The 26,285-nt window shown below is 42.3% G+C and overlaps 3 protein-coding genes across 8 annotated transcripts; 1 reads left to right on the top strand and 2 right to left on the bottom strand.

The window, feature by feature from the left end:
* Positions 1-817: 817 nt before the first annotated feature.
* Positions 818-6,067, top strand: LOC109899280 (interferon regulatory factor 8-like). 3 transcript variants are annotated; one of them, XM_020494350.2, is made up of 10 exons: positions 818-980; positions 1,888-1,946; positions 2,126-2,248; positions 2,386-2,566; positions 2,943-3,085; positions 3,209-3,293; positions 3,452-3,505; positions 3,621-4,010; positions 4,127-4,230; positions 4,609-6,067. In XM_020494350.2, exons 2-10 carry the CDS (start codon positions 1,890-1,892, stop codon positions 4,765-4,767), a joined length of 1,296 nt encoding a protein of 431 aa, XP_020349939.1. In that variant the 5' UTR covers positions 818-980; positions 1,888-1,889; the 3' UTR covers positions 4,768-6,067. The 3 variants fall into 3 exon arrangements, with proteins under 3 accessions (XP_020349939.1, XP_020349941.1, XP_020349942.1); XM_020494352.2 differs by having other exon boundaries at positions 863-980; positions 3,455-3,505; XM_020494353.2 differs by having other exon boundaries at positions 863-980; positions 4,191-4,230.
* On the bottom strand, positions 5,793-9,290 carry LOC109899281 (ER membrane protein complex subunit 9). The gene is made up of 6 exons (XM_020494354.2): positions 8,947-9,290; positions 8,322-8,518; positions 8,076-8,152; positions 7,788-7,857; positions 7,573-7,667; positions 5,793-6,377 (listed from the first exon to the last, which is right to left on the bottom strand). Exons 2-6 carry the CDS (start codon positions 8,514-8,516, stop codon positions 6,197-6,199), a joined length of 618 nt encoding a protein of 205 aa, XP_020349943.1. The 5' UTR covers positions 8,517-8,518; positions 8,947-9,290; the 3' UTR covers positions 5,793-6,196.
* A 169-nt stretch (positions 9,291-9,459) lies between these two features.
* Positions 9,460-24,753, bottom strand: LOC109899279 (alanine aminotransferase 2-like). 4 transcript variants are annotated; one of them, XM_020494347.2, is made up of 12 exons: positions 24,657-24,753; positions 23,452-23,641; positions 12,550-12,639; positions 12,329-12,437; positions 12,099-12,232; positions 11,733-11,976; positions 11,550-11,629; positions 11,292-11,428; positions 10,943-11,117; positions 10,647-10,802; positions 10,391-10,503; positions 9,460-10,294 (listed from the first exon to the last, which is right to left on the bottom strand). In XM_020494347.2, the coding sequence occupies exons 1-12, from the start codon at positions 24,662-24,664 to the stop codon at positions 10,204-10,206; spliced, it is 1,527 nt and encodes a 508-aa protein (XP_020349936.1). In that variant the 5' UTR covers positions 24,665-24,753; the 3' UTR covers positions 9,460-10,203. The 4 variants fall into 4 exon arrangements, with proteins under 4 accessions (XP_020349936.1, XP_020349934.1, XP_020349937.1 ...); XM_020494345.2 differs by lacking the exon at positions 24,657-24,753 and adding an exon at positions 23,770-24,169; XM_020494348.2 differs by lacking the exon at positions 24,657-24,753 and adding an exon at positions 23,915-24,030.
* Positions 24,754-26,285: the final 1,532 nt, after the last annotated feature.

Raw genomic sequence — 26,285 nt, 5'->3', positions numbered from 1 at the left:
GTTCTGTGCGTGACTTCCTGCAAGACAGGAATGTCAGTGTTCTGCCATGGCCAGCAAAGAGCCCGGATCTCAATCCCATTGAGCACGTCTGGGACCTGTTGGATCGGAGGGTGAGGGCTAGGGCCATTCCCCCCAGAAATGTCCGGGAACATGCAGGTGCCTTGGTAGAAGAGTGGGGTAACATGAGCAAGAACTGGCAAATCTGGTACAGTCCATGAGGAGATGCACTGCAGTACTTAATGCAGCTGGTGGCCACACCAGATACTGACTGTTACTTTTGATTTTGAAACCCCCCTTGTTCCGGGACACATTATTCCATTTCTGTTCATCACATGTCTGTGGAACCTGTTCAGTTTATGTCTCAGTTGCTGAATCTTGTATGTTCATACACATTTTTACACATCTTAAGTTTGCTGAAAATAAACACGTGAGAGGACATTTCTTTTTTTGCTTAGTTTATATACTGTATTTTATACCATCTATTGCATCTTGCCTATCCCGCTCGGTCATCGCTCATCCTTATTTATATGTACATATTCTTATTCCATCCCTTTAGATGTGTGTGTGTATTTGGTAGTTGTGGAATTGTTAGATTGTTGGAATCTAGAAGCACAAGCATTGCTACACTCACATTAACATCTGCTGACCATGTGTATGTGTCCAATAAAATTTGATTTGAAGTGTCCACTTCATTTGAGGGCTGAGTGGTGTCTGGTGTTTTTTATGCATTCGGGTGTTAATTGTGGGAGGCTCTGCCTGGGGAGACGACTTTCTGAGCATAGGCCATATTTTAAGCGATATGTTGCCCCCTGGCGTCACAACAGTACCTAAGTTAGTTCTGTAAAGTCACGTGATTTCTGGGAAAAGGAACGTCCCCTTCTGCTCTGCGAGGCAAGTAAACAACTTCTGGATTTCCAGTCAAAGTGCTATGCGGGGGTGCGCTCAGCTGTAGTTAGGAAACGGAGGAAACGCAACCTAAGGTAAGCGAAACCAGTTCACCCAATAACATACATTAATGACAATCATTCTAAATCTGTGGAAAAGATGTAGGTTTCGCTTCATGAGCAATCTTGATTTATTTAGTTCGCTATTTTTAGATGGAGACGAATAGTTTGATATATATTTCATACCAACCGATGCAGAATAAAAAGTAATTACTTTAGGATCATGATCAACGTGATTAGGTCGCATGTGGCTCAGTTGGTCGAGCATAGCGCTTGCAACGCCCGAATTGTGGGTTCGATTCCCACGGGGCACCTGTACGAACAAAAACAATGTATGCACTCACTACTGTAAGTCGCGCTTATCAGCGTCTGCTGCATTTATAAAATGTAGTTATTTCATGCTTTATCATGAATATACAATTAAATATATTGTAATGAAACAGCAGGGAGCAGGTATCGAGCCCGAGGTCCGGCGCGCTATCGACTGTGCCGCAAAAGAATGCTCCTGCGGGCAGAGCCGATTTCCGCGTTTATAAACCCAGGGTCGTTACACAATAGTATCGTCTCTAAGTGTAATCACAGTCAAACCATCTTTGGCAGAATATTTACTCACCAATAATAAATGATTTAAAAGTCTAGTAAGTAACAATGTGAGCGACCCGACCAAATTCATATAGAAATGTGAGTTATGGATATGTCATTTTCATTGAAAGCAAGTCTGATAAGCTGTATATCCATTCTTTTTACTTCCGGTTTTGTACACCATCTTCAAACAGCTGAAAATAACTTTTGTTATTTATGCACTACCACACTCCTCACAGCTAGCACTCATGTATTCTGTTTGGTTTATTTATTTTCCATTGTATAGTGTATCGTTTTTATCAGACACAAAAATGTGTATTGCCAAACTAGACTCAAATAAAGTTATACTGCGTCTTCACAGCTATGGCATCTGGGAAAATTCGCTCCACGCGCAGACTACGCGCTTGGATGGTAGAACAGGTGAGTGTTTGTGGAGGATGGGCTCAATAGTCAAATGTGTGTTAATTGTAACAGCTGATTACAGTGAGTGTTTCAGCTGGTATGTCATAGTGATAGGTAGAGTCAATGTACTGTCTGGGAAATGGGTCGAGTGTTTCCCAAGCAACACTCACCACATCCTGTTGAATGTATTGGTGCAGGTCAGCAGTGGGAAGTACCCTGGCCTGATATGGGACGACGACGACAAGACCATGTTTCGTATACCATGGAAACATGCCGGGAAACAAGAATTCCGCAGCGAAGTGGATGGTGCCATCTTCAAGGTCCTGACACTAACAACTTTATGACTACTAGTTCATTGACATTTTACAGTAGGCTCGTCATGTATTATCTATTAAAAACACAGTAGTAGATATTACTTCCTGCGTCTAAATGCCTTCCTCTTTCTACTCCTCGACAGGCGTGGGCAGTGTTTAAGGGGAAGTTGTCTGAGGGGTGTCATGCGGACCCTGCCTCCTGGAAGACGCGGCTGCGAGTTGCTCTCAATAAGAGCCCGGAGTTCAGAGAGGAACCTGAGAGGTCACAGCTGGAAATATCCGAACCATACAAAGTCTACCGCCTCGTACCCATCAACGAACAAGGTGAGACCAGCACACACGCTGTTAGTTTGTGAAACTATGTTTATTTCTACCCCTCTGCTAAGATGTTCCAGCAATTATCTTTTGATCCTTTGTGTAGACATCTATAACAACATCATACCTACGATCTGGCAATAGAAACTGGGTGTAGCCGCATACATTCTTTAAATTTCACTCAAGGTTGAGAAGATTGACATTTGAAATATTTGCCAACTTCTATACTCTAGTTCCCTCAGTCAGTCCAAAGGTTCATAGTCATACCAGAGTCAACCGTGCAAATTAGCACAACAATATCTCCATATAGTTTGTAGCTATGGAGACAACTTCAAAGCAGGGCAGTAAACAAATTCGTGACCTATGGTCCCTTTTCTCTTCACAGCATTGGGGAGTGTTGACATGAAGGTCCAAGCCAGAGCAGGGGGGAGGAAGAGAAGGAACCGCAATTCAGACATCGAGGCAGAGGAAGAGGTGGTGAAGGTCAAGCAGATGAAAGAGGTTACCACCTCCCTACCAATCACCATGGTAGGTCTGGCATTTTGAGGGGAAAATAACAATCCAATGGAAACAAGTTATAGAAACTTTTGGATGCATCTCTATTAATTATGTCAGTCTCTCACCGACATGTTTGATGTTTCTATTTATCAGTCTGTTCAGGAGATTGAGGAAAGTGTTCTTACAATCCAGCTAGACCAGGTTGATCAGCCCTCGGTCATGGTGAAGAGTGCTGGGAGTAAGTCTTATGTCTTACTAACGCAATGTCATGTCTGTCAGACACTGAATCTCTGTTAGTTGATGCTGGATCTCTCAGCCACAGTCTCTTCATTCTGTGGAGTTCCAATAGCATGTGGTTGATTGACATGCTCTTGACATTCTGTTGTCTTCCTCTAGCAGTCAATGAGATCCAGGTGAACTTCACGATCGAGACCGTCCCTCCACCTGGAGGTAATGCTACTGATGCTGCAGTAAATGCTAGACAGAGTATATCAGAACTGTTTTTCATCACATACACTGAAAATGCAGTCTGCTGTCTCTCATTCAATCTCATTCTCTCCCCCAGCCCGGGACTCTTTCCATGTCTTAGTGAAGTACATGGGAGAGGAGGTGCTTAAACGTGGGGTCATGGGCAGCGATGTCCGGATCGCCTATCTGCCCTCGTCGCCCGTTCCCCCCACCCTGATGGTGGCTGGGTTCCCCCGCATCCCCCTGCCCGACCCCCCTTCCACCTTGACCTCCAGCATCGGGCCCCAGTTCCAGGTCCTCTCCACCCTGCTGCCCTTCATGGAGAAAGGGGTGATCCTGACCTCCACGAGAACAGGGGTCTATGCTAAGCGCTACTGCCAGGGCCAGGTGTTCTGGACAGGGCCACATTCAGCCACGGCGGGACCGCACAAGATGAACCATGCTGTGGAGCCCGTGCGGCTCTTCGATAGAGAGGCTTTCAGAATGGGTGAGTGACATGGGGCTGTTCACTCTCTCGGTGAGGATCACACCACTTATTTTTTGTCCCCTTAATGGATTTGAGTATTTCAGCAGTCAGTGTGTATTTACTGACTGTTTCCTTAGAGCTAGACCACTTCAGCAGCCACGGGGGAGACCCTCCTCAGTGTGGCTTCACCTTGTGTTTCAGTGACAAAGAGGACCCATCCAGCAAACTCATCATCACACAGGTACAGCTGACTAAGCCGTTCCCACCTACTCATAAAATAACTGTTAAACCTGTTCAAATGTAAACAAAAAGGTGTAGCAAATGCATACCGTAGAATGTTAATACTAGTCTATTCAATCTGCATCGCAGAAGTTCAGCTTTACAGCATGATTGAAATTTAAAGGCAATGTTTCTGCTTTAGCGAAGACTGCATTTGTCAGCTCAATCTGAAATTACCTTTAAAATATATAAAAAATAAAATAAAATAAAAATCGGGGAATCTGTTAACAGCTTTACAGATTGAATAGATCCCTAAGGTTTATGAAAGTACAGCATTGCTACACCTTATTTGTCCCTGTGAAATAAAGAGGGATTGAACCACCCACCCCCTCTCCTCCAGATAACCCTACCCTGGGCTCAGCAGCAGGTCAAGGAAGCTGAAGACTTCCGGGAGTCAATGAGCTACTTCCGCAACATAACCAACGAATCAGGAGAGGTCACCATCAACCTGGTATCAGGTTCATTGCTATCCGAGATCCTTGGGACGTCCCTACCTTAAACCCTAAACATTTAAAAATGTCAACTTCAAATGGGGGCGGGATAGCACGTAAAAGTGGCCTTTAGCATCCAATCACAGGACATCTTGTATAATTGACTAGTCTTTTTTTAAATGAAGCACTCTGATCTGATACTAAGGTATACACATGATGCACTAAATACTTGTCTGAATAGCACTACATGGAATGGAAGATGTAACTTTGGCTTTGCCCTCAGTATTGCCCTTTATCAACTTGTGATGTTATACTGATGTTCCAAACTCACTTTTATATGGAGTCAGATAATTCTACTCCTTGTTGCAGTCTTTGAATGCTGACTGGTACTGCGTCAGACACCTCTCCGTGTCCAAATGTTGCTTACATAGGTGTACCTGTTGACCAAGTTGTTTTAAGTTGCATATGAGAGAAACACTGACAGGCTCTGAAGCCATAGTAGGCTGAAGGTCAGTGATTTGATCATCACCATGCCAACCGTTATGAGGCGGGAAACAAACTTGCCTTCCATTTCTGAAAGTGGTAACACACATTTCTATAGAGGACATTAATATTCCTAGACTTTGAAGCAGGCTCCTTCACTAGAGACATTGGACTCTTAAATGTGTTTGCAAGTATGTATTCAAGCGCAAGTGACTTTGTTTATCTTCTCTCCATAAGTCAGCACTTAACACTAACTTCCTACGGTTGGGACTAGTAATGAGATTGGCCCAGTTTTGCATGGCAGGTCAATTTACAGGTTTACGCAATTAGTAAATTACACAAGCCACAGTATAAAGCAGGTGTGGAGACTGTTCTGGGGTTATGGTGTGTGGAGACTGTTCTAGGGATCATGTCTGAAAGGTTGTTTTCTGCACCTTTGAACTGGCAATCTGTTGTTCGATCTTGCTCTATTGCACAAATCAAGTATGTTTATATATAAGGTCTACTTAATCCTTTAAGTGCACAAGGTGATGGCCGGCCTCAGACTTTTTAATCTGTTAGTATTGTGCGAATGGATATTTATATGAACATAGCACATGAACACTTGAAGTAGTTTGTAGATGTAGTTTAATAAATGTATATAAGGTTACACACTGAAAGCAGTGGGACAGGATGCACATAATGTGATGCCATTAGCAGTCAGTGAACTATGAGCACAGCTTTGTCAGTTGTAAGTGGGATAACAACATGGCTACTGGGTTTGACAAGGAACACTGACTGATAGACCGGAAGACTGCACAGATTTGTCAAACTGTAAATATTTGTTATTTATGCTTGTCTTTTATTCAATGTTCTGTCTGACCGCATTAAATGTATTTCATATTATCTTGGATGATGTGCGCTTATTTGACTGTTAGATGTTAATAAAAATATTCTTAAAATTTGCAGTATCAGTAGGTTTAAGACAAATAATTCAAACTTTTTCAAAGTAACAAATTAAACCACAAACTTATTTCAGACATTACCATTGGCTGGTGAGGCAAGTTCTGCTATTTTGGCATTGAGTTTCTGATTTGTCCAGTCCCTAGTGATGTCGTCCAAATGGCTGTCAAAATCCACTAATAATGAGTGATCTCCAGAGTCCAGCAGCTGATTGGCTATTTCCCGAGTCTCCTCCCACTGCCGCAGCATTATCCTGGAAGAAAAACAAAGGTAGCTTTAAATGAACCTGTACATCCCTCTTCAGGTACTAACACTAACCATGTTTCCATCCAACCTTTTTATGCAATTAAAGTACACGACAGATGAAAAATGTCACGACAGGCCTGATGGAAACATTACATTTGGCGGTGCACTTTCCAAATGTTGACAAAACATGCTAGACAAGGTGGGATCTTTTTGTCTAAAATTGTGTAAATGACAAAACGCTTATGCACATTGATAACCATATCGAAGTAAACTTGGAGTAGGCGATATGATATGTTGTCCTCCCACTACGACTTGGGAAAGTATGCAATTTATTAGGCAACAGATTAAATAAGTTATGATATACTTCACAAGATGGTGAAAGTGCAGTGATGAGCTTTATGCTCCTTTCCAATAAATATTGAGGGTGTAATTCTGGTGACATGCTTGGCTGCCATTTCACAAAGATAATCTCTCTTTTGTCCTTAATACTCTCATGTAGGTGTAACCGATGTGAAATGGCTAGCTAGTTAGCAGTGGTGCGCACTAATAGCGTTTCAATCGGTGACGTCACTTGCTCTGAGACCTTGAAGTACTGGTTCCCCTTGCTCTGCAAGGGCCACGGCTTTTGTGGAGCGATGGGTAACGATGCTTGCATGGGTGTCAGTTGTCGGTGTGTGCAAGAGGGTCCCTGTTTTGAGCCCGGATTAAAGTTATACTGTTACATAGGCTATACCCGCACTATCTGCCAGCTGTTGGCTAGAGCACACGTGCCAAGACCAGAGTGGGCACATTCATTATATAACACGCAACATTTTGTGACAAAACCATCAGAAGAGTTGAAAATGTGATAAACCCATTTAACTTTTATTATTTCGGTACATGGGAATTTAACCACAAGTTGTTTTTATGTGCACTAGGTCATCACACACAGCCTTTTATCTGCAACGAGTCAATTTGATGGAAACATCTCTGGTGGGAAAATACACATTGTTTTTATGCAGATTTTAGAATATTCGCATGAAAATCTGTCACCATTTAGATGGACACCTAGCTACTGACTATTGGAATTTAGTTCCATGCTCACTCAGATGCAATGTATGTAGTCATATGCAATTGATAAAAGGTGTGCTATTAACAGAAAAGCAAACTGTAGTTAACTACAGTATCTTGAAAGAAGGATAGCAGAGATGGCCAGCTCTTACGTATGTTTGTCTTTGAGGGTCCAGCGGGTGTCTTTCCGCTCATACATCACTATGGGAGGCACCCTGTAGTCAGGTGACATCTTTCCACCATCAATCTGAATAGCCACATAGATCAGAGATAAGTAGATGGCACACACCATAAAGATTTACCCAAAATTTGCATTGTGACCATGTACACACACAGGAATTTAGACTACATTTTTGTGGATACTTACCATTAACAAAACTGCATTGTTACACTGCTCGGCAATCTTATCTGCAATCTTCAATGCACATGGCGTAGGGCTGCCCAGCGAAGGAGAGAGAGAAGGAATGGTTAGTGTTTAACACAGGTGATATTTTTATTTAATTAACTAAGCAAGTCAGCTAAGAACAAATTCTTATTTTACAATGACAGCAGTGCATGACAGCATATGCATGTGATAAGCAGGCTATCAGCCACAAACTACCTAATAGAGAAAATAACATCTACAGAGGTGAAGCTGGACCACTATGGGACACACCTGTTGTCTGACACACAAGCGTTGGCTTGGTAGTATCCTACAATCCTTTGCTGTGTCTGTGCACACCATACATCCACCTGAAGCAAAAGGTATGATACATTACAACATAACAAATACATTAAGTCAAAAGACAACCACAATGTACATGCACCACTGCCAGGTAAGGACGAGTAGTTAGGCTAACTGTATTGGTCATTTCAGACACATGTTTGACAGTGAAGACCACTCAGGATATTAAATGGTTACCTGTGTGAGACCCAGCTGGGTGATGGGAGCCAAAGGTAAGTGAGAGTGGAGCAGGGGAACACAGTCCGTCACACACACAGCACCACCTGCTGGACTGGACGACAACAGCAGCCCATTGACACTACACCGTGGAAACAAACAGCCGTGCAGGTACATCTTCACATAGGCCAGACAGGACAGCTCAACCTCCCCCATTGCTGTGGACAGAAAAGGGTGCACAGACCAGAGAAAATGCAGCAAACCGCATTTAGTGATGAATACGTTGCTATAGTGACATGGAATAACTACAATAAAACACTATTGTTGGCTGGATTTGAGCATTTTGATGGCAGAAGTCATGAAAGCTGAGATGGTAATAAATAGGTGTAACAGCTATAGTAACTAGCTGAAATGGTAGCCAGCTGGTTAGCACACATCTATGGTCGAAGGGCCTGCCTACGTAGATAGTTATGGCCAATAGTAGTTACTATCCTTTTATTAAAATATAACTGGGAAAGTCTATAGTGTAGATATTGAAAAAAAATGTTTTTATTTGATTGGATATATATATATATATATATATATATAGGCGTTCATCACGAGTTAACGTTACGTTAGCTAACAGTTAGTAGCAAGCTAGGCTTACCGTCAATGGATATTATTTGCTGGGATGAAATTTCAGAAGTCCAGTAAAACAAACGTCTTGTTTGAAACTCATCTAATAGTGCATGTTAATACACATATAACTGAATATTGATCATTTACAAACGTTTGCACTGTGGAGCTGAAACTGCATCATTCATTAAGACCATTTCCTGTTCCGTGCCCGCCTACCAACAGTACATCTGCATTTGGGTTGGTAACAATAGCGACTGTCTAAAGTTCTATTGGCGTCTCAGTATGCCAATCATTTGGAAGTGGATCCGTTATTCAAGTAGTGACGGTGTCTCCTCCTGGTGGACAGAGTTTGACATACCTTGTAACCCAATCATGCATTCATGTTTTTTTTGACACATTTACAAAATATGATATATGTAGTATAGCCAGATCTGTTTGTGCCGTCTTTTCAACTCCTATAGTCAGTGACATTAACATAAATATTGTCAGAGAATGCAGTAAATAGTCTCTTTGTAGAAGTAAACTCAGTTGACAATCTGTCTTTCAACTACCAATACAGTAGACAAATACATTTATTTTATTTATACAATTCTAGATACAATCAACATTAGTCCCTAAAAAAATATATATACTGTAGCTACAGTCAGACTGTTCATTGGACACAGTACTCTTCTCAACGCAATATCCATTGCACTCCTGTCGTGCAATAGAAGCACACCTCCACCAACCATTTACTGATATTTGGACTAGTTTGGACCAGTGTTGCTGTATGACCTGTAAAATACTTGGCAGGACAAGTAAACTCTTAACTGAAAAAAAAAAAGTCATGAGCTGATATCTGTTTTCATTCATCACATAAATACACACACATATTGCAAAGGAGGCTGGTGAGGGGAGAACAGATCATAATAATGGAAACCATGTGTTTGATACCATTCCATACATTCTGTTCCAGCCATTACTATGAGCCTGTTCTCTCCAATTAAGGTGCCACCAGCCACTGTGCAGATGCTATCTGACACAATTAAAAACAATAAGCTAAAACAGAATAGCAGGCACCATGTTAAATAGTACCGTTTTTTTAACAGTGCTTCCCTTGCAATGTCAACTCGAGCATTAGAGGGGAGATATTCCAACACGAGGTGTGTTGTGGTGACTGTTCCAGTTCCAGCCACACAACGACACTTGGTAACTCACTGGCACCCTTTGTTGGCTATTCAATCCATTTTCTGAAGAGGATGGGTGGGTTTCTGAAACAGACTGCATCTGGGGGAGGAGTTTAGGGTTATGAGAACTCCTCTGTGAACCGCTTATGAAACTCCCTGATCTTTTCTAAAACGATCTTCAGCTTTTCAGTTGCAGGCAAGATGGTCATCCTACAGAAAGAATGAATTTTACGGTGTTATCATCGTACCTTAACCATCACTAAACACTGGCATTGACACTGTACAGTAGCAGTGAACAGGTCTAACCTGAAGTGGTAGGTTCCATCCCTCTGTCCGAAGCCACTCCCTGGGACCAGACAGATGCCCATCTCCTCCAGCAGTTTCATACAGTAGAACATGTCTGGAGCCTGTTCCTGTTCCTACACACACAGCGTCACAGAGGGTGCAGGGGGCATATGGGTTGAACAACATTGGAAGAAAACAACTGAGAAGCGCATCAGAAACAGGCAGATCATTTAAATACAAGTAAAGAGGGGGGGGTTAGAGAGCGAGGAAGAGAGACCTTGGCCGCGTTGATGGCTTTTTCTGGCAGTGTGAGGCGGGGGAAGGTGTACATGGCTCCCTGGACAGGGTTACAGTGGATCCCTGGGACTGTGTTGAGGACTTGCTCTGTCATCTTGGCCTTCTCAGACAGGATATGCAGGTTGGCAGTACGCTCCTGTAAACAGGTCAGGTTAATACCAACATGTTGGTATATTTTATTTTACATACAAATAAAATAAACAGCACTTGTTACACTGTAATAACCTTCATGGAACATTTATCCTAACTGAACAGCCACATCATGTGTATGCTGACCTTGATGAAGGTGGCGTAGGAAGGTTCGTCAGGCTGGGGGGGGTTGACTACCAGGTCCAGTAGGGCCTGCCCAGGGATGGAGGGGCACAGCTGCACAGACACCAGCTTAGTCAGCTGCAACTTCACGTCAGGGTCCATGTTAATCACCTCCATGTATCCTCCCCTGAAACCACACCTGCAGGACAGTCAGTGACAAACATCAACATGGTACATTAACTTATCCCTTGCAGAAAATTGGAGAACACTTCATTCACAGCCAACGTATCAAAGGGAAGTTTTTTTAATAAAGAGCCAAGTAGTGCAGTCAGTCAACATCTGAGAATGTATGGGTGTGTAGCTAAAGACTTACTCTCCCATGTAGCATTTGGAGGTGGAATGGAAGGAGGCCAGCTCCACAACACTGGAGTACTCAGATCCCATCTCAAATAGAACCTTCTTAAAGGAGTGGAACTGGCAACCCTCCATGTACACATTATCCTGGTAAACCTATCAGGAACAGAGGGAGGGAGTTATACATATTGAGTAACTAGTCTAGAAGAAACACCTTAGAGAAGGGGGAGAAAGGTCAAACCAGAAACAAGAGATTCTATTATTATTATTAAATGACCTCATCAGCCATCAGGAAAAGGTGCTCCTCAGCAGCGAATCGGATCACATCTTCAATGCACTGCCTGTTCTGGACTTGACCTATCACAGTGAAGGGAGTACACTAATCAGAACAGAGATTGGGTATAAATAAAAAAGGACTCACAGATCACTAATGTTTTGGAACGGAAACTTTTCCACATACCTGTGGGGTTGCCAGGGTTAATAATGCAGAGGGCGCGGGGATTACAGTGCTCCCTGGCTGCCTTCACAGCCCTCCTCAGCTCATTGACGTCCAGGCTCCAGCACTTGTCCTCGTCCAGGTAGTAGCTGATCTGGACAGCCGCCAGCTCAGCCAGAGCAGCAGAGTAGAGGGGGTACTGAGGGATGGAGATCATCACCCCTGTACGGGTCTTCCCCTCGCCTGACGTCAACAACTTCAGCATGGTCTACAGGACAGAGGGAGGAGATGTGAGGGAGGTAGAAAGGACTGAAAGGGGAGAGTCATGTACTGTAGATCGAATTGCCATTGACCGGAAATTAAAATAAAGGTTGTCACCGTCATTCTTACCACTATAGCATCACTGGCCCCAGTAGAGAGGTAGATGTCATCAGGGTTACTGGGAATTCCACTGTCCCGCTTCTCAATGTATTTAGCAACATCTTGTCGTATGACCTCAATGCCTGAACTAGCACTGTATGCACCTGGAGTAAAAATACAAGTTCAGTGGATATTTATCCAATGTTTGTCATTCAGCATGTACACACTGCCTGCCTACAGTAGAACTAGTGGTGTTTCACCTAAACTACCCCCTCCACAGGCCTGAAGGATGCGCCGTGCTCGGTTTTTAGCGTCCTCTGGAAACTTGTCGTCTTCTAGGAGATCCGGGTACGCGCACAGCGCTATAACCTGACAGGAACAAAGCAGATCAAGTCATATTTTGTAAATAGTCATTGGCCTGTAATAATGGGACACTTGGATATAAAAATGTACCACAGGTTTAGAACAACAATTAACAGACCTGTCTGAAAAATGTGATTGGTTTCTGGCCCATGGCATGTGCATCACCGATGTTGGCTTTAATGACCTCAGTGAAGGGCTTCTTAACTCCCTGCAAATAAAACACAGAGTTACAGTTATTACACAGATATGGTTATCCACAGTGCATTCAGAAAGTATTCAGACCCCTTGACTTTTTCCACATTACAGCCTTACTCTAAAATATATTACATTTAGTTTTTTTGCATCAATCTACCCACAATGACAAAGGGAAAACAGGTTTAGAATTTTTTGCAAAAGTATTATAAAAAAAAAAAACTGAAATACATTATTTACATAAGTATTCAGACCCTTTGCTATGAGACTTGAAATTGATCTCAATCTTAGGTGCATCCTGTTTCCATTGATGATCCTTGAGATGTTTCTACAACTTGATTAGAGTCCACCTGCGGTAAATTAAATTGATTGGACTTGATTTGGAAAGGCAGACACCTGTGTAATGACGTTGGCCTGGGGGATAGGTTTATGGCAGTCATAAATACCGCTTTCCCCCTTTTTCCTCTCTCTACCCTACTGATGTTACATTTGCAAAACCCTTAACATCGAGATTATGGGAACATCAGAAGGTGGGGGGGGGGGGGGGGGGAATTAACTATAGTCTGGTAATCTGACCAATTGAACATATGCGGTGGTACTTAATGATGTCAGTTCGGTTGTCATCTGAGACATTCTCATCAATGATAAGATGACAAACTCTACAGTGGAAAGTCTACACAGAGTTATCGGATTCACATGGAATTGTTGTTCAATTTAAATGTTTGAATATGAAATTATTTGTGATGGGATGAAATGTGATTTTAGCTTCTAAAATGTGAGATTTGGGTTTTCATAACGTAGGGCTCTGCGGCCCGCCAGTGGCCCGCCCCTGTGAAGGGACATGGGCTATAAAACTTTTCAAACACACCCTCCTCTCCCTTCCTATATAAGCCCTTGACGACGGTCTGATGTCAGAATGGTTCAGATAACTACAGAACGAAGCAAACATCAGCATGAGCTTTGGTTACGAATGGTATGAACTTTGAACTCTTATTCACGACAGAAGTGATACCTCCTAGCCGTTGAGTTAGCAACAACCGCTGCAAACGAGGGTTAGGAAGGAACAGACAGAGTATCCCGTCTACCCCACAACGACGTTACAACAACGTATTCAATTTACCAGCAGAGACATTCTTCAAAGGACTCGGTTGGGCAGCACGGCCTGCTATCTACCACCAACCTACCGAAGCGCAGGTCAGATAAAATATTTATTGCATTTTCCTTTTCCAAATGGACGGTCATTTAGAATGCATAAGATATTGTATTTACGATAGCACAGCTTTGCTCTTTGTTCCTCAGTTTTCCCGCTCTTTCACTCAAACCCAGACCCTTTTCTTTTGTGTAACAATCTGTCATATCTGTTCCACCCGCTAGGGACGTTTTCCTTTATGACGTAATTTGTAATCAAGTTATGATTTAATTATGTGTAATTAGTTAGGTATTTAGTAAATAAATAATTAAATAAATAATTAAACACAATTTTGTATTGCTGGTTCAACTTGTTAGCCAGGGTTCGTGCAGATAACCAAGAATTTACCATTTTCAGATGAGACTGAATTAAGATGACGATTAATATTGACTGCTATTGATGTGAAATATTACTAGGTTTTTAAGAGTTTATTTCGGAAGATAACAGCTCTATAAATATTATTTTGTGGTGCCCGACTCTCTAGTTAATTACATTTACATGATTAGCTCAATCAGGTAATATTAATTACGGAGAAATCATCTTATAGAATAGCATGTCATATCACTTACTCCGGCATAGCCAAAGACACGACACCTGTCTCGATAAAGGTCCCACAGTTGACAGTGCAAAAACCAAGATGTCAAAGGAATTGTCTGTAGAGCTCAGAGACAGGATTGTGTAGAGGCACAGATCTGGGGAAGGATACCAAAACATTTTTTTTTGCAACATTGAAGGTCCAAGAACCCAGTGGCCTCAATCATTCTTAAATGGAAGAAGTTTGGAACCACAAAGACTATTCCTAGAGCTGGCCATACAGAGCAATCGGGGGAGAAGGGCCTTGTTCTGGGAGGTGACCAAGAAACTGATGGTCACTCTGGCAGAGCTCCAGAGTTCCTCTGCTGAGATGGGAGAACCTTCCAGAAGGACAACCATCTCTGCAGCACTCTAATCAGGGGGGAACAATTATTCTAAAATAGATTTAAAGGCTGTAACGTAATTTTGGGAGGAAAAAGGTCAAGGGGTCTGAATACTTTCCGAATGCACTGTACAACAAAGTCAGATTTAGTGCACAACAACCTCAAACAGCAAAACTTGTGCCAACTAAGATGACAACTCTAAACTTGGTTCAAAACCTCTGCTTATTTCAACCATTGGACATTGTATCATTCCAGAAGCCAACAGGCTATCAAAGAGGGACAGGACAGCTGTGATACTCACACTGTGTGGAGGACTGGGGAGGAGGGGAACGATCTGAGTCAACAATAAGGTTGCTGTGCCAATGCCTTTCTTTCCCGCTCTTTTCTCTCCCTCTCATTCTGCCCCTGCTCAAGGGCACTCCATTTCCCTCCAGTTCTCATAATTTAATTCAAACTCGTGATACTGATGGAAATTTGCAATGCAACTGCTTGATTTTCCAAGAAAACAGGGACAAGAAGCAGATTGTGGAACCAGTGTGTAACATGACATTGACATGTTCTTTTGTGTAGATGCGGTAGGCCTAGTAGTCATTGAACAGCATAATGTGATAAGCCCCTGAATAAGGCACCAATGTTTCTACTGTGCAGCAACTCGATTAGTGGGGTTTAACTTTCATTTAACTTTTGTAGTCCCTGAGGTGTTATCTAGGCTACACACTACAGAACATTAAAGACAGCCTGTGATGTCTATGCTGCATTTACTGTATGTCTGAGTGCTGCATCTTTTGTTCAGTGATCTAAAGATATGGACTATAGATGACACTACTCTACTTGCTGTAGCTAAACAGCCACTCTGTTTGTCCCCCTAACTGAAACCTAAAACTACAGGAGACCTCCCCGATGTCCTCCTATTGGTCAATATCAGGGGGCATCTCATGACTTCTGCCAATCAAAGAAGGCAAGAGAGACCACTACTGGTTCCGCTTAGACTAGGCCTGGCTGACAGTCAGCATGGAATCGTTTTACTTGAGTCATCTCCATTATTTTAACCAACTGATTAACCTCATTCTATAAATGAACAAAAATATAAAATGTAATGATTTTACTGAGTTACAGTTCATAAGGACATCAGTTGATTTAAAATAAATTCATTAGGCCCTAATCTACGGATTTCAAATGACTGGGCAGGGGAGCAGCCATGGGTGACGTGGTTACATGTGGTCTGTGGTTGTGAGACCGGTTGGACGTTCTGACAAATTCTAAAATGACGGAGGTGGCGTATGGTAAGGAAAATGACCGTTAAAATATCTGGCAACAGCTCTGGTGGACATTCCTGCAGTCACCATGTCAATTACATGCTCCCTCAAAACTTGAGACATCTGTGGAATTGTGTTGTGACAAAACACATTTTAAAGTGGCCTTTCGTCCCGAGCACAAGGCACACCTGTGTAATGATCATGCTGTTTAATCAGCTTCTTGATATGCCACGCCTGTCAGGTGGATGGATTACCTTGGCAAAGGAGAAATGCTCACTAACAGGGATGTAAACTAAATATATGCTTTTTGTGCATATGGAACATTTCAGCTCATGAAACCTGGGACCAACATTTTTGTTCAATGTAATTACCATACAGGTCTGGACCTGTATCCACAAAGCATGTCAGAAAAGATCCTAGGAATCCTGTTAAAAAGAGACACTGCCCAGAATTTTTTTTTGCCAGGAGTAAAACCAACTCAAATGTTTCTCAGCTAGTAAAACACAACAGGTATCGCAAAGGAAATACAATGACGCTCATTGCATGGTTGCAAATTACGGGGAACAACTAATCGCGATAAGGCATGGACAACGCCGGTGAACACTATAGCACGCTTCAGACAACCGAGTCACGACGTCAAGTCATTTTATTGAAATGACGTGGAAACCTTAATTCAACCGGTGTGTGCTCAGTGGGAGTGAATGTGACCGTACAATCAAAATGTTGCGATGGGAAAACGTGAGATAATTTGCTTGACATAAAATCACTTTGCCTACTCTTAATTATTGGCCAATATGTAGGCATGCATTTTTTATGAATTCTGATGTTATTAAAAGCGCAATGGACAATTACCGTTATGTCAAAACACTCGTCACCCCCGTTTCACAACTAAATTGCTTTGACACTGTGGGCATCAAGTCACTTGCCGATAATGTTGCATACAACATTTGAAAAGTGTCATTACATTGGGTTCTAAATTAACATAAGCCTTTGATGTCTTCAATTGCCCAACTTCAAGGCATGACGAATTTATCCTCCAAAAGGGATAACTTGAAATAACAATCGATAGAAAGACGTGCTTATTTATTAGCCTAGTTATAAGTATTTAGGCACAGGCCTATCATGTGAAATGGGCCTCGCGTGAAATCACTTTCAAAAGCTTTGTGGATACGGCCCTTAGGACTCTACGACGGCAGTCAAACTAACACTCTTGTTATTCCCAGAATTAAATCAGAATAAATTACATTTGTGGTCGCTGCTTCAGCCAGTGTCATTTCCGCTAGCCAATGTGATTTGGGACACATGGTAAGTGTTGTATAAGGGTAATCAAATAGCACTTATTATTCACACAGGAGCCTGTTTAAATCTAGCCTGATTGCCGTCTGTTAAGCCATCACATTCCACTCAGAAGTGGACCAGTCTACTTTGGATGCAGCCTAGGTGTAAATGACTGACCAGTCTGAAGTATTGAGTCCACACAAAACATGACATAATACATACTTGCCTTCAATTGAAAGTCTAATTGTGCCATTCCACTTCAAACCATACTGATCTTTGTCCCATCTGTTGTGCTGAGTTATCAACAATTGGCACTGGCCAGTGCCCTGACAAAGTATCTCAGCTGACTAACCAATGGCATGAGCCAACTGTAGCTTATCAAGCTCATTACACATACGTTATGGCTGGAGGGAGAGAAAACAGGTGCAGTTGTGTTCAACTTGAGACCTATTGTACTTTCTGGCTAACCTAAGCACCCTATGACACTCCTTAGAAAGAAGCGCTGGGGTGATTTCACAAGGTGAACCTTCTCGACAGTATTCAGCTGTTAAGACGTGGCACAAAGCCCAGTGAACTTTGCTCATAGACTTAGGAGTGACAATAAACTGAAAATATTTTAAAAAGCACAACATGCAACAATTTTACTGAGTTAGTTCATAATAAGGAAATCAGTCAATTGAAATTCGACCCGTATCTATGGATTTAACAGGACTTGGCAGGGGCGCAGCCATGGGTAGGCCTGGGAGGGCATAGGACCACCTACTTGGGATCCGGGCCTACCCACTGGGGAGACAGGCCCAGCCAATCAGAATTAGTTTCTCCCCACAAATGGGCTTTATTACAGAGAAATACCCCTCAGTTTCATCAGCTGCCCGGGTGGCTGGTCTCAGCCGATCCTGCAGGTGAAGAAGCCGGATATGGAGGTCCTGGGCTGCCGTGGTTACACGTGGTCGGCAGTTGTGAGACCAGTTAAACAAACTGCCAATTTCTCTAAAACTGTTTGAGGTGGCTTATGGTAGAGAAATTAACATTCAAATATCTGGCAACAATTCTGGTGGGCATTCCTGCAGTCAGCATGTCAATTGAATGCTCCATCAAAACGAGATATGTGGCATTGTGTGACAACTAATTTTAGAATGGCTTTATATTGTCCCCAGCACAAGGTAATGTAATGATCATGCTGTTTAATCAGCTTCTTGATATGCCACACCTGTCAGGTGGATGGATTATCTTGGCAAAGGAAAAAATGTTCACTAACAGATGTAAACAACTTTCAAAAGCTTTTTGTGCGTATGGAACAATTCTGGGTTATTTTTTTTCAGCTCATGAAACATGGGACCAACACTTTAAATGTTAAGTTTATATTTTTGTTCAGTCTAAGTAATTTAATAGGATCTCTATGACTCTGCTCTACACAGAGTCGGACCAGCCCAAGGGAGAGAGCCAATTCAAAGACAGGGATGTCGAACGTACCCAATATCTACTCTAAACCAATCCAATGTCAACTCTGAAACATTTGGTTCTTATCCCGACCTCAAGCCATAAGAGGGAGTGACATCTCCACTCCTTTCAGTTGATTGCATTGTATTCGTATGTGACGCCACTAGTTGTAAAAATCCTTTAGGAGACTACTGCCTTGAGAGAACAACGCAGCGTGTCCAAAAGAGCAAGTGGGCATTAGATTCAGTGCAGCCCAGGAGAACATCCCAGCCCCTCACAAAGACTAATCCTTTGCCTGTGTTTGTATTTTCTCCTAAGGAAAGCATAGCACTTATCATAGATCAGCCTCACCAATCTCAAATGTTTACATTTAAGTCATTTCGCAGGCACACTTACCCAGAGCGACTTGTAGGGTTAAGTGCCTTGCTGGAGAGCAAAGACAGATGTTTCACCTATTCAGCTCGGGGATTCAAACCAGCAATGAAATACCTTCTGGTTACTGGCCCAACGTTCTTAACCGCTAGGCTACCTGCCGCCCAGAGCTCACCATCATTATGCAGCGCTACACTATTTGACCGTGTCTGTGCAAGCAACGCTTTAAAACCTTATAGTAAATAGGTTGACTGGGAGTCTGACATTGCCTGTGTCACAACTTATTTAGCATGCAGGGTTGTGTAAGTGTGCAGCCTGGTCTCATAGACTAGACATAGCATTGTAAATGTAAATCTGTGCAACTCAAATTAGTATGATATGGAACCAAACATAATATAAGAGAAGGTTACTTACGCAGGACTAGACCGAGTTATTTGCCCAGTTATAGCTCATTTCTGGTCAGCAATAAACATCCTGTAAAAGTAATGGTGTGTGCATCACCTGCGTTTTTGCCAGTGGGCCATTGCCAGAGGAGCGAGAGACATTGCGCAGCAGTTAAAATAACAATATAGCCTACAACAGACTAACTAGATAACCATCCTAACTACAGAATATGTATTGATTTGGCTAACTCAGTTTTTTTTATTTTACCTTTATTTAACCAGGTAGGCTAGTTGAGCAATGAGCAGTAATAGATGAAACAGGGAGCAGTTCGGTAGTCGATTACTACGCTAGGCGAGCGGGAGACCCGGCATTCAGGAAGCTAGCGGGCCAGGGCTAGCAGATGGATCATCACTAATATCCACGATGCAGAGGCCGGTTGAGAGCACATCGGCCGAATTATGTCAGCAAACCAGTAGTGATGGATCGGCGGGGCTCCGTGTCGACAAAGGGTCCAGGCCAATTGGTAAAAGAGGTATTGTAGTTGGTGTACTTCGTTTGCTAGCCGGGATATGGGCCTTGCTCAAGGCTAGCTTGAGGATAACTGGTGCATGCTTCTGGACAAGGGCGTTAGCCACAATAGCCACTCGGTAGCAACTAGCTAGCTGCGAAGATCCGGTGTAATGGTCCAGAGCTTGCGGCAGGAATCCGGTGATGTAGCGGGGGGGTAGAAAAGCAGTCTGATAAGCTTAGGGCTGATATCGTCGTCTCAAATAAAACTGTGAAGGACCTCTGTGTTACTCTGGACCCTGATCTCTCTTTTGAAGAACATATCAAGACTGTTTCAAGGACAGCCTTTTTCCATCTACGTAACATTGCAAAAATCAGAAACTTTCTGTCCAAAAATGATGCACAAAAATTCATCCATGCTTTTGTCACTTCTAGGTTAGACTACTGCAATGCTCTACTTTCCGGCTACCCGGATAAAGCACTAAATAGGATTCTAGCAGCCGTATTTAGCACTGCCTAGAACCAAAAAATATGATCATATTACTCCAGTGCTAGCCTCCCTAAACTGGCTTCCTGTCAAGGCAAGGGCTGATTTCATGGTTTTACTGCTAACCTACAAAGCATTACATGGGCTTGCTCCTACCGTACATACCTACACGTCACAAGACGCAGGCCTCCTTGTCCCTACAATTTCTTTTTTTTTTCTTCAATTTAAAGTTTAAAGTTTTCTTGTTTTTCAATCAACCAACAAAACACATTCACAGATGTGACAGGCTTTAAAAAAAGAACAAGTCCAAAAATAATAATACATTTGAAAAAATTATAAAAATACAATTAGAATGAATCATAGTCAAATAAAAGCATTTATTTTTCATATATATATATATATATACACACGTACTCAAAAACTACATTAAAATAAAAACACACAAAACACATATACCACTTGCAGCAGCTCTATCAAGGTTCTTATCAGCTATTTCAAGCATTCGCTGAGACGACGGGCCAATAATTCGTTTTTAGGTTTTACAGTACCTTACACAACATGTATCTGCGCATTTCCCTAGTCACCACGTTCACTCTGTCCAGTTTGAAATGTAGTTGAATAGTGGAGACCAGAGTCTATCAAACTTAGGCTCTCTTGTGGAGGTCATAAGTGAGCTTTTCAAGAGGAAGAAAGTCAACAATCTGGTCAATCAACATTTTAAATGTAGGAGGGGTATTAGAGGCCCACAATAGAAGAATACATTTCTTAGCAAAGTATGTAATAGTCATAAGCAAATTTTCTCTGTCAGGATCAAGAACAAAGTCCTGCTGGGCATTAAGAAGATAGATACACGGGGTCATATCAAACTGTACCTCTAGTATTTTCTGTGCAGCAGTATGTATAGATTGCCAGATTCTGGCAATCTCTCTACAGCTCCAAAATAGATGCATATAGGTTCCACTTTCAGAGGTACATCTTTTACAGTTAGGAGACATATCTGTTTTCATTCTATGGAGTCTCAAAGGAGTATAATAAAATTTGTACAAAAATGTGTAATTAGATTCTTTCATTTTTACACTGGTAGAGGAGCAGTATACCCTTTCGCAAACCTCCGCCCATAACTCATCACTGATAGTCAGACCAAGGTCCTTTTCCCAGATTATTTTCAAAGGAGTAAAGGAGGAGCTTCCTTTCTCAGAAAGGAGTCGATAGATGTAAGATATTTTGCCTTTAATGGATTGTGCTGTGACAAGAAGGGTTTCAACTTCATTCAACTGAGTTCTAAACCTCCTCTTGGAGGTAAATGAGGAAATACATGTCTAATTTGAAGATATTAAAAAAAATGGGATCTTGGCACATCGAATTCACTGCAGAGCTCTTGAAAGGATTTCAGTGTAGTGGTTTTCTGATGAAATAGGTCTGAAAAGGTCCTGATTCCTAGAGTATGCCAAAGATTAAAGTTGGCATCCCTCAGGGCTTTTGGCAAGTCTGGGTTGCCTACTATAGGCGAGTGAGAACATATTTGTGAGGAAATGCCCAGGTATTTCTTACAGTCCCTCCACGCTAGTAGGGTGCTGTAAATCACAAAGGTTTTGGCTATGTTGCCCACTTCACTAAAGTTATTAATGAATATAATTGAGCTTAAGGGCAATGAACCACAGGATTGGGCTTCTATCTGAATCCACGGTGTGCAGTAGATAAAACCACTGCTGCATTCTCTGGTTCTAAAACAGTCAAGAGCTCGAAATTGGCTAGAATTGTCCTCTATTAAATACTGGCCATGTAAAGTAAAAAATTAGAATAGCCTAATTGACAAGTAGCCTAATAGCTCCCTGGCCTCAACACTGAATATTTTAGCCATTCAAATAGATAAACATCTTAGTTCAACCTGGGCTCAAAGCATGTTGTATTATTCTTTACGTAAATCTGAGACATTCCATTCGTGACACACACACCTATTACAAAACAGTCAGTATGTTACGAATTTGCAAAACGTATGATATGTTAATTCTGGCTAGCTAGCTAACGTTAGTTTCCGTTAACCACCTAGCCACTGTAACCTAGCTACCAGCCTAGTGGTTAGAGCGTTGGGCCAGTAACCGAAAGGTTGCTGGATTGAATCCCCAAGCTGATACGGTAAAAGTCTGTCATTCTGCCCTTGAGCAAAGCAGTGAACCCACTGTTCCCTGGGCGCTGAAGACGTTGATGTCAATTAAGTCAGCCCCCCGTGTAACAGTATAACTTTAGTCCGTCCCCATACCCGGGCTTGAACCAGGGACCCTCTGCACACATCATCAACAGTCACCCACGAAGCATCGTTACCCATCGCTCCACAAAAGCCGCGGCCCCTGCAGAGCAAGAGGAACCACTACTTCAAGGTCTCAGAGCAAGTGACGTCACCGACTGAAACGCTATTTAGAGCGCACCACCGCTAACTAGCTAGCCGTTTCACATCCGTTACACCCGCACCTCTGATTCAGATGGGTTGGGTTAAAAACGGAAGACACATTTCAGTTGAACAACTGACTAGGTATCCCCCTTTCCCTATATAGTACATTTAGCAAATTCGTAACATATGTATGAGTTGCAATTTTAACATATGTTACTAATTGCAATTTGTACAATATCAAACGAAATGAATGAACATCCACAAATGAATACATACCATACAAAACGTTACACTAAGTGAGTGTTTCAGTGTAAGTACAGAATACGAAATGCTCTGAGACCAGGATGAAGTGAGGCCCTTTGCTAAATTAGTGGGAGGGATTCCACTTTTCATCACCTTCTTATAGCTAATTGGTATATTTTTACACCTGCTACATTAGTTTAATGGGCAACTTCCCATTGCCCGAATACATCTGGTAATTTGCTCCATGTCACCTGAGCTGTATTCTCTCAAGGAAAAAAGTCAACCCCTTGCTCAAAAGCTCTGTTTGTGAAAGCAACAGGACCGATTATTGCAAATCTCTATCCAATAGTAGACATGAAAATGTACCTCTTTAAGCTCTTTTTCAATCTGCACTGCACGTTGCACAATTGGACCACGGACAGCATACTCAATCCGCTTTACATTCGGGTTCATGGTGTCCACGTTAAGCACCCTCTCCCGGTGCCCAAGTCCATTTTCAGTCATGTTCGGTTTCTGGAGCTCACAAAAATGTTCCGCTGATAGTCCACGAAATGGTCTGTGGAATTTAGAGAAACAAGGAAGAGTGGTTGGGAAGTTTGAAGTGTGAAACAACCAATGCACAGCAGCACCACACCAGGATTTACAGTACGGGTAGGTACTAGCCAAAGACAACATTAGGCCTACCGTTGCACCAGAAGACACGTGCACAATGCGAAGGCAAAAAGCCCACCAACCATTCAGCGTGAAATAATTGTTTCCCTAATTGTCTTGCTTTCTTTCGTTCAATGACCTAAGCTGGATATAAAACTGTTTTGTTATCAGAGCTTACCAGAACCACCCAAAACGCGCGTTTAAGCGGTCACTAGATAGTGCCTGTCAGTTCCAGCTCTTTCTCTATTCGGCTAAAGTGACAACCTCTCTTACAAATAATAGTCGATGGTTTTATAAGGTTGTCACGCCTCCTTTAGACTTCTGGTATCTAAACCCCCCAGGCCAGTCAATGTAATTTTTTTGTACAGCATGTTCTCTTAACTTGATCAATTTAGGAGCACAAAAACATTTATGCAGGTTTAGTAGCACCAAATATCTGAGAGAGATATGGATCCTTGCAACTTTAAAAGCACATCACCTGAATAAGCTCTCGCTTTTCATTTCTTTCGGTGACACCAAATGTTGGCCTACTACTGGTAAAGTTCCAACAAATATGATAACTTTCAGGTTGTTAGATAGCTAGCTAATGCTGTAACACGACTGAACTAGGTTATTTAAAGTTAGCGGCTTGTGAGTAGTTTTAGAACGGCCTGTGACATAGTTCGTGAATGTAAAATGCTGTCCTGCCTATGTGAGATGAGTAGAAAAAAAACTTTGCATCGGTAATATGTATCATAGATTTAAAAGGTTTGGGCTAGAAACAATCAGTTTTCTCTGTAGTAATGGTGCAAGCATGACAGTAACGGATGCGCTCAGTGTATTCTCAATGGCACTAAGAGATGAAAGAATTATGACAATTATTATCGGCGTTATAATTTTTCTCGTGGCTAAATTGGATGCATCAACCAATGGTTGCCTACCTCGCCATCGAATATGCAGGCGGGCACTAGACAGCTGTAACATATGCACACAAAAAAAATATTACAAAATATATGGAACCCAAAAGGGTGCTCTACATGGAACCCAAAAGGGTTCTCCTATGAGGACAGCCGAAGAAACCGTTGGCACCCTTTTTTCTAAGAGTGTAGTTACTTACTTAAATAGGCCAGCCTAGACAATGAAGAGATAGCTGGGGTGGATTTAAAGAACACTTGTGACCCAAAATATTTGTTGTTTTATTATTATCTATAATTATCTCCATGTAGGTTTTCAATGGTCAAAGTTTAAAAACATTAACCATTTCATTGAAGGATTAATATTATTGCCATGGAGTGTTGAAATACATTTTTGCCTGAGCTCATTACATTGCTTTCTCGAATTGCACAGAACCTGAAAGGGCTACAAATTAGTCTGTGGCACTGGCACAGCACTCTGTGTGCTCTTAACTGGGCCTCTCCAGCCCTCTTCCCACCGAGGGGTGTAGTGTTACTCTTACTGCCTGACCAAATGTACACATGCTGCACCCCCAACCTGAGGTCATGGCCCAACTCCAGAGGTTGCTACCACAACAACACTCTCACACACACACCTGCACACATGTAATTATCAAACCATTCCCTTGAATGTCAACATCCTAACCTAAATAACTCCTCCCATGTCCTAAATTACTCCAATGCACAAGTTTGCAATTATCCATGTCACATATGTCAGCAATACAATGTTCCCCTGAACATTTTTGACTGATCGTCAAACAAGTTTGTTTTAAACAGTCCTTCTAAAAAAGAATGCCCTGTGAAATGTTACATTGCATAGGTACTAATCCAGGGTGACTGTGTGTTTGTACATGTTCCAGAATTATTACATAGATTATTTCACTGGTACTCTGGTATCAACTTCATAGCAAGTTGATACAGGCTCAGACCTGTTGCACTGCATTACATGTGTTTGTTAGTTGAGATCAGACATTCTCTGCACGCCTAAAAGTGCTCTGGTCTGACCTACTGAAATGACAGGTGGTTGGAGGTCATCCCTTCATATAGAGCTGTACATAAGCTCACTATTTTGCTTAACCTTTGTGACGGTCTAGTCTAGTCCATGTCTTCCGTATGAGACCCTCACAGTCACTCCTACAGTGAAAAAAAGCCACGGCCCTTGCAGTGCCAGGGGAACAACTACTTCAAGGTCTCAGAGCAAGTGACGTCACTGATTGAAATGCTATTAGCGTGCACCATCGCTAACTAGCTAGCCATTTCACATCGGTTACACTCACCCCCCTTTTGACCTCCCCCTTTTCCGCAGCAACCAGTGATCCGGGTCAACAGCATTAATGTAATAGTATAGCTTCCGTCCCTCTCCTCGCCCCTTCCTGGGCTCGAACCAGGGACACTCTGCACACATCAACAACAGCCACCCTCAAAGCATCGTTACCCATCGCGCCACAAAAGCCACGGCCCTTGCCACACTTAAACGTCTAAAACTAGATCGAAAGTATGTCAAAATCACAATGTAGCCCTCGAGCCAAAAAGTTTGCCCACCCCTGCACGAGTCAGTGGAAGCACAATGGTTCTCTCTGCATATCCCTGTGTGTCTGTGAGGCCGTTTTGTCTCTG

The sequence above is a fragment of the Oncorhynchus kisutch genome, linkage group LG11 (assembly GCF_002021735.2).
Source record: "Oncorhynchus kisutch isolate 150728-3 linkage group LG11, Okis_V2, whole genome shotgun sequence".
Lineage (NCBI taxonomy): Eukaryota > Metazoa > Chordata > Actinopteri > Salmoniformes > Salmonidae > Oncorhynchus > Oncorhynchus kisutch.
This window is presented reverse-complemented; position numbering and strand designations above follow the sequence as displayed.

Bases quoted from the DNA above. Each gene is read 5' to 3' on its own strand.
- LOC109899280 (XM_020494350.2), top strand. From the start codon at position 1,890: ATGGCATCTGGGAAAATTCGCTCCACGCGCAGACTACGCGCTTGGATG. The intron at 2,567-2,942 runs GTGAGACCAGCA...TTCTCTTCACAG, and splicing joins CGTACCCATCAACGAACAAG to CATTGGGGAGTGTTGACATG. The intron at 4,231-4,608 runs GTACAGCTGACT...CCTCTCCTCCAG, and splicing joins GCAAACTCATCATCACACAG to ATAACCCTACCCTGGGCTCA.
- LOC109899279 (XM_020494345.2), bottom strand. From the start codon at position 23,822: ATGGTTGGTGGGCTTTTTGCCTTCGCATTGTGCACGTGTCTTCTGGTG. The intron at 11,630-11,732 runs GTATGTGGAAAA...TCACTGTGATAG, and splicing joins TAACCCTGGCAACCCCACAG to GTCAAGTCCAGAACAGGCAG. The intron at 10,504-10,646 runs GTCTCTCTTCCT...CTGTGTGTGTAG, and splicing joins AAGCCATCAACGCGGCCAAG to GAACAGGAACAGGCTCCAGA.
- LOC109899281 (XM_020494354.2), bottom strand. From the start codon at position 8,516: ATGGGGGAGGTTGAGCTGTCCTGTCTGGCCTATGTGAAGATGTACCTG. The intron at 8,153-8,321 runs GTAACCATTTAA...CTTTTGCTTCAG, and splicing joins CCCAGCTGGGTCTCACACAG to GTGGATGTATGGTGTGCACA. The intron at 7,858-8,075 runs GTGTGTCCCATA...TTCGCTGGGCAG, and splicing joins GCTTGTGTGTCAGACAACAG to CCCTACGCCATGTGCATTGA.